Source organism: Terrapene carolina, unplaced genomic scaffold, assembly GCF_002925995.2.
Source record: "Terrapene carolina triunguis isolate 2854851 unplaced genomic scaffold, T_m_triunguis-2.0 Scaffold30318, whole genome shotgun sequence".
In the NCBI taxonomy this organism is placed as follows: domain Eukaryota; kingdom Metazoa; phylum Chordata; order Testudines; family Emydidae; genus Terrapene; species Terrapene triunguis.
Window position 1 is genome coordinate 63,873 of NW_020694669.1, and position 8,072 is coordinate 71,944.

Below are 8,072 nucleotides of genomic sequence, written 5' to 3' on the forward strand. Positions count from 1 at the left end.
ACTTACTAGTGTCTAATTTAACAAACTATACTAGATTCAAGCCAAGTTTTTCACCTATGCTTTCAGCAGTCTTGCAGACCAAACTCTTTAAGTCAGGACCCCTCCCCCAGAGTCCAACAGTTGCTTCCTATGTCTTTTCAGGTATAGAGAATGTGATGGGCGGGGAGAGACCTTTATAAACCTGCCCCCCCTTTGAGAAGCATTTCCAGCTGGGAGCAAGGCGACAGGCAGTCTGTGTGGATGGAACTGCATGCTTTTTCTTTGCCAGGATGTAGATTTTTGTCCTGCCCCCTTGCCTGCCAAAGAATGGCCACTAGAATATCCCATAGACTGGGACAGTTATCTGAGACTTGGTCAATTCCCTACTCTTCTGGCAGAGGGGGGATTTGAATTGGAGGTCTCCCATACCCATGATGTATGCCCTAACTATGGGGCTAAACATTGTGAAGGAAATGAGCTGCTCGCTCCCCCACAACTGCTTTGTGTGGAGCTAGGTAGCCTCTCAGCATGCCTCCCAGATCAGATCTAATAGACGAGATAGGTACTCCTCCGCCTATCTTTCCCCAGGTTGTGGATTGTTTTGGAGGTTAGCCAGGACATAGGCATCTGGAAACCTTGAGGGAGGCAGCAGTGCACATGCATGGAGGCAGAAACTTAGGCACCTGGGGAATTTGTGCTGCAAAAACTTAGGTGCTGAGCAGCCAAGTGAGTTAAGGCACCTACAGGGGTTGAGCAGCAGCCAAGCAGCGGTTTCATGGGTCACAGCAGTGCCTAAAAATGGGACTCAGGCACCTAAGTACCTTTGTGAATACCACCCTGTGTCCTTATCCTCGGATGCCAACAAATATCATTCTCCCCTGCTGGGGAGGGATAGCTCAGTGGTTTGAGCATTGGCCTGCGAAACCCAGGGTTGTGAGTTCAATCCTTGAGGGGGGCCATTTAGGGATCTGGGGCAAAAATCTGTCTGGGGATTGGTCCTGCTTTGAGCAGGGGGTTGGACTAGATGACCTCCTGAGGTTCCTTCCACTGCTGATATTCTATGATTCTATAATAGAGGCAGTAACTGAGGACCTGAGATATTACCAGAGGTGAGCTCTAGCAGAGTTAGGAAGAGAACACAGGTCTCTCCTGGGGCAGATCCAAGTCACTCCCACTTAGCCACACTGCCTTATGGAATGAGTGTCCTAAATCTATGTGCTTAGCTTTGCTGTCTGTACAATGGACTTACTTCTGCCCAACCATGTGAACGAGGCAAGAGGCTGCAGGAAGAGCCAAACATTGGGCAAGTCTCATAAACCAGAATGTTCAGAGGGTTAGAGTAATGGTGGGAGGGTTAGTGATGAGGTATGTGGGGCAGCCCCTGAACCTCTGTTGCTGAGGTTACGGGGAGCAGAGGGGCCAGGCAGCCATAGGAAAATGGAGTTTGTTTGTTTTTCATGCTATAAAGCAGCAAAAAAAAGATGTTTTTAAAACTCCGGTGAACCCTCTTTTCCTGGTTGTTATAATTCAGCAACCACTTGTCCAATTCACATCAAATTTGGTAGAAATAGTTTAACTCAGCCCCAGACCTAATGTTCCAATTTTGAGGCTGATAGGATCTTCCTGTAGTTTATAGATGTAGGGTCAGAAACCAGGGTTATAAAGGAAACGATTACAGTCTTAACTATGGAATGACTACCATCACGCCGGGGTGGAACAGCCTCTTCCAAAGTGGGAATGACTGCTCAAACCAGGATGTGTGTGAGGCTAAACCTGCTGGGTTTAAGAGAATAAGCACATTCTTGTGTGCAGATTTCCATAAGGCTCTTTAATTTCATATCACCATCTAAATGATAATGGTGGCTTTCTGCTCTACAATTTCACTTGCATCTTCAACCTTGCTACATGCAGGAGAGAAGAGTAAATTCTGCTGCTATTTAAAAAGCATTTTCATAAAATGGCACAAGGACAGACGATACTGAACTGATTCTCTTTTCCTAAATAATTTTTGCTTTATACCCTAACTTGAATTCTTTCATTGTAAGGCACCTCCTGGCCTAAGGGTCCATTTCACTGGCTGTAGAGAAGCTGGAAATGTCCCAGTGATCCTGTAATTGCTGAGAAGTTTCTCCTGGGCTCATGAGGTAGGTGGTAGGAAGTTTTCATCCCTTAATTTGTTTTTAAAATGCTCATTTTTCTACTTGAAAGGGTGCATTAATGACTTTAGATGATCTGTATGTATCCAAGTGACACAGACCCAGCAATTGCAATGCCTTTTCTCACACTGCAATATAAAAATAGACACAAAATACGTTAAGGGTTTTTTTTTCTTCTTGGTGACTTTCTCTTTGTAATTTTACAACTGGACTGTTACTCTACAAAAGTTAGTGATTTTTGTGATAATATTTTTCAGTGAATTTTGCAAATGCTAGTATTAAGGCCTTTGCCCAGAATATTGGACTGTAATTTGAGATGGTGAATGGGGAAACCCAAGTTTTGCTTTGCCTTGTAACATGTCTTATGACAAAAGCAGTAGCAAACATGCACATTTTGATGCAATTATTAACTAGCACATGTCCTAGGATTCATATTGTGCTCAATGAATGTTGCCCAAATTATAGCGTGTTGCTCAGTTGGAATTTGTTTTTTCTTTTCCTTTCTGATCTCTGGATCAAGTTACAATCAAGATGAGGATTTCCTTCCACTCCCACTGTGCAATGGGCAACCTCTCTCTGTGCAGTTACATCATTTTCTTTTTTATGCTCCATGTTTCTACACTGGAATCAGGTAGGAAGCCTCTTGTCACAGAGTGTATTCTACTGTTTCTCAACTGTTTTAATACCATTGATCTTTTGTTATTTTGAAACAATTCATAATAAGAGCATTTTATGTAAATTTGAGAAATACAATCCGTTTTTGGGAGGGGAGGCAGGGGAAAGATATTGATTTTTCTCCCTTTTTACTCCCCTTGGTCTCAGTGTAACCTGTACTCAGTGGATTTTTACATCGTGTTTCACCTTAAACTTTCCACCTGCCTCATCTTAAACTTCTGCAACTCTGCCTATCACTATTCAGTATTTTCATTAATTACTTGGATAATGGACTGGAGAGTATGCTGATAAAATCTGCAGATGACACCAAGCTGGGAGAGGTTGCTAGCACTTTGGAAGACAGGATTAGAATTCCAAATGACCTGCACAAATTGGAGAATTGGTCCAAAATCAACAGGATGGAATTCAGTAAAGTTAAGTGCAAAGCACTTCACTAAGGAAGGAAAAATCAAGTGCACAACTACAAAATGGTGAATAAATGACTAGGTGGTAATGCTAGTAAAGGATTGGGGGCTGAAAAGGATCTAGGCTTATGGTGGATCATCGATTGAATATGAGTAAGGCTATGAATCAGCCATGGAGGTCACAGCTTCCATGATTTTACGAGACCTCCATGACTTCCTGAAAATTATGATCAGCTCAGGTAGAGCTAAGGCAGCCCTGGAAAGTGGACCTCAGGCTCCAGCCTCACATGGCGGGGCTTGGGCTTCCATGATTTATTGTTTATTGTCCATGACTTTTATTAAAAATACCCGTATCAAAATCTTAGTCTTAAATATGAGTCAACAATGTGATGGAGATGCAAAAAAAAGGCTAATATCAGTCTTGGGTGTATCAGCAGGAGTGTTGTATGTAAGACACAGGAGGTAATTGTCCTGCTCTGCTTGGCACTGGTGACGGCTCTGTGTCCAATTCTGGGTGCCACATGTTAAGAATAATGTGAACAAATTGGAAAAAGTCCAGAGCAGAGCAACAAAAATGATACATGATTTAGAAACCCTTACCTGTGAGGAAAAGTTAAAAAAACTGGGCATTTTTAGTTGTGATAAAAGAAGACTGAGGGGGATGTGATAGTCTTCAAATATGTTAAGTTCTGTTATAAAAGGACTGTGATACATTTTTCTTGATGTCCAAGGTAGGTGTGACATACCACGGTACCATCCAGACCAATGATTAGCAGTGTCACCTCGCCCTGTAACCTGGGGTGCCGTTACAATGCTTTGCTGCTGTAGCCTCCAACCTGGACTGCTCACAAACAGCCTCCAACATGTAGGTCACTCCCAGCTATGTCTGCGTGTGCAGACTTAAAAATTGGCTCTTACCAGCCTTAAAGATTGCCACAGGGTGACCCCAACACACTCCCAGTCCCAGATTTTCCTTCAGAAATGTATGTGCTAAAATATTGTTTGTTATTCCTTAAAGTGAATAATATACACACAACTTGTTACTCCACATAGAGTTACCCAGACACTTCAACTCAATCGCACTAGGTTATATAACACAATGAAAGAAATTTATTAACTACAAAGAGATATACTCCATTAAGAGCTAATTACTGAGGCATAAAGATCAGAAATGGTTAGAAGAAAAATAAAGAGAAAGCACTCAGCAGTGCCTAACTTATCAAACTACATTAGATTCAAAGCAAAGCTTTTTCATCACATGCTTTCAGCAGTCTTAATGACCAAACTCTTCAGGTCAGGACCCGTTCCCTAGAGTCTACAGGCTGCTTCCTTTGCATTTTCAGATGCAGAGAATGTGATGGGCAGGGAGAGAGATAGGGGTCTCTCTTGGGGTGTCTGCCTCTCCCCCACTTTGAGAAGTATTTCCAGCTGGGAGCAAAGCAACAGGCAGTCTTATGAAGAAAGGAAACTCCACAATGTTTCTTTGCTAAGATGTAGATTTTTGTCCCGCCCCCTTTCCTACCAAAGAATGGCCACTTAGCAGGTAATGGTCCATCAGCTTTGTTTTTATCTGACTGAGGCATCAGCTTGCTCTTTGTCTCTGACGAACTGGCTTAGTCACTCCCCAGACTTAACTGGAAGTTATGATTTCAGCTTATGTTTATAACGTCACATGTAACGCTCCCACATGTATTTTGCCATGATATTGATCAGCAAATGATGAGTCTTTAAATGATACCTCACAAGGCATACCCTGCACCAAGATTATCACAATAGTGTGTAGGGTTTAAATACAGGGATGTAGTCCATTATAGCAGGACAAGAAGTAATAGTCTTAATCTTCAGCAATGGAGATTTAGGTTATGTATTAGGAAAAACTTTGTAACTATAAGGTAGTTAAGTTCTGGAATGGATTTCTAAGGGAGGTTGTGGAATCCCCATCACTGGAGGATTTTAAGAACTGGTTGGAACACTTGTCAGGCATGGTCTAGGGTTACCTGGTCCTACCTCAGCACAGGGGACTGAACTTGATAACCTCTAGAGGTCCCTTCCAAGTCCTATATTTCTCTGATTCTATGATTTTTTTCAAAATTGAGCTTGTATGTCACCATTCCACAGATCTGTATACAAATCTACTTTTTACTTAAAGAATTGGAGAGATACAAAAAGAGAACTCAGAAAGAATAGCAGAAAATGTGGTTATTCATATATTCATAGATGTTTAGGCCAGAAGGGACCACTGTGATCATTTAGTCTGACCTCCTGTATAACACAGGCCAGAGAACTTCCCTGAATTAATTCTTGTTTGAATTAGAGCAGATCTTTTAGAAAAACATCGTCTTGATTTTAAAAATTGCCAGTATTGGAGAATCCACCATGACCTTAATGATCTACTGCATTTTCATAAACTGTTCCAATGATTAATTCCCTCACTGTGAAAAATTTGCACTTTATTTCCAATCTAAAGCCTGGGCAAATTCTATATGTTGTACAAAACTTCTTCAGAATTACATATAAGAACATAAGTATGGCCATACTGGGTCAAACCAATGGTCTATGTAGTTCAGTATCCTGTCTTCCAACTGTGGCCAATGCCAGATGCTTCAGAGCAAATGAACAGAACAGGCAATCATCGAATGATCCATCCACTGTCATCCAGTCCCAGCTTCTGGCAGTCAGCTGCTAGGGCCACTCATAGCATGCGGTTGCATCCCTGACCATCTTGGCTAATAGTCATTGATAAATCTGTGATATATCACACACAAGTAACAAAATATATGTTTCCCAATTATATATACAGCTGTGATTCAAGAAAATAGACCATTGGAAGAGATACCTAAAAGACACAAGAATTAATTCATAGCTTCATAGATTTCTAAATTCCAAGGCCAGAAGGGATCACTGTGATTATCTACTCTGACCCTCTGTAAAATACAGGCCAGAGAACTTCCCCAAATTCCTTAAAAACAACATCCCCTTTCTTAAAAAAAAATTCTATATTGATTTAAAGATTCCTAGTAATGGAGAATCCACAACAGCTGTTGGTAAATTGTTCCAATGGTTAATTACTCTCACTGTTAAAATTGTACACCTTATTTCCGGTCTGAATTTGTCTACCTTCAACTCATAGACATAGACTCACAGATTCATAGACTTTAAGGTGAGAAGGGATGATCATGATTATTTCCCATTCCTCTGATCATCCCTAGTAGCCCTTCTCTGCCCCTGTTCAACTTTGAATTAATCTTTCCTAAACATGGGTACCAGCATTACACACAGTATTCCAGCTGGGGTCTCACCAGTGCCCTGCATAATGGTACTAACACTTCCCTGTTTCTACTGGAAATACCTCGCCTGATGCATCCAAGGATTGCATTAACCTTTTTCACGGCCACATCACATTGGTGGCTCAAGGTCATTCTGTGATCAGCCAATTATACCTTTCTCCTCCTTTGTCACTTCCAACTTAAAAGTCACCAATTTATAGCAAAAATTCTTGTTGTTAGTCCCTAAAATCCCAAAGTGCATGACCTTGCACTTTGCACTATTAAATTTCATCCCATTTCTATTACTCCAGTTTACAAGGTCATCCAGATCTTATTGTATGATATTCTGGTCTTCCTAGGTATTGGCAATACCTCCCAACTTTGTGTCAGCTGTAAATTTTATTAGCACACTCTCACTTTTTGTGCCAAGGTCAGTAATAAAAATGTTAAATAGGATTGGTCCCAAGACTGATCCATGAGGAACTCCACTAGTAACCTCCCTCCAGCCTAACAATTCACCTTTCAGTATGACCCACTGTAGCTTCCCCTTTAACCAGTTCTTTATCCACCTTTCAGTTCTCATGTTAATCCCCAGCTTCTCCATTTTAACTAATTCCCATGAGGAACTGTATCAAATGCCTTACTGAAATCCACGCAGATTAGATCTACTGCATTTTCGTTGTCTAAAAAATCAGTTATCTTCTCAAAGGAGGAGATCAGGCTGGTCTGGCACAATCTACCTTTTATAAAACCATGTTGTATTTTATCCCACTTACTGTTTACTTCTATGCCCTTAACTACCTTCTCTTTCAAATTTTTTTCCCAAGACCTTGCATACAATTGAGGTCAAACTAACAGGCCTATAGTTTCCCAGATGACTTTTTTTCCAATTCTCCAGTCAAAGATGTACGACCCCCAAGTTTACAGATTCATTAAAAATCCTTGCTATTGGGCTTGCAATTTCATGTTCCAGTTCCTTTAATATTGTTGGATGGAGATTATCCAGGTCCCCCAATTTAGTCCCATTAAGTTGTTTGAGTTTGACTTCCACCTCAGATGTGGTAATTTCTACTTTCATATCCTCTTTTCCATTAGCCTCCCTGCCACTACCCCTAAGCTTCTCATTACCCTTATCAAAAACTGAGGCAAAGTATTTGTTTATGTGTTACGCCATGCCTAGATTATCTTTAATCTTCACCCCATCCTCAGTGCTTAGCAGCTCCATTTCTTCTTTCCTTCTTTTCTTTTTATTTATTTGTCTATAGAATATTTTACTATTGGTTTTAATTGCTTTTGCAAGCCCCAACTCTGCTTGGCTTTTTGGCAGTTCTCACTTTTCCCCTACACTTTCTGATCTCATTGCTGATTGTGACAGAGGTCCCTGGGATACAACCTGGAACTGTGGGACTGCTGTGCCATCTTAACTATTTAGCCTGGGTTGTCTCTCATAAAGCTATACCAGTGAGAAGCAGCAACACTCCTTCAGGCACTGTGATCACTCAGGGTATGTCTACACTACAAAATTAGGTCGGATTTATAGAAGCCGGTTTTATAGAAACCGGTTGTATGCAGCCGATTGTGTGTGTCCCCAC

General features: G+C 41.2%; 1 protein-coding gene across 1 annotated transcript in view; it reads left to right on the plus strand.

Moving 5' to 3' along the window:
• Positions 1-2,666: 2,666 nt before the first annotated feature.
• The window catches only part of LOC112125669 (butyrophilin subfamily 1 member A1-like), a 69,408-nt gene continuing 64,002 nt past the window's right edge, over positions 2,667-8,072 (plus strand). Inside the window, exon 1 of the mRNA XM_026662785.1 lies at positions 2,667-2,766. Within this exon, the coding sequence (XP_026518570.1) occupies positions 2,667-2,766 (100 nt within the window). The remainder of the gene's footprint in view (positions 2,767-8,072) is intronic.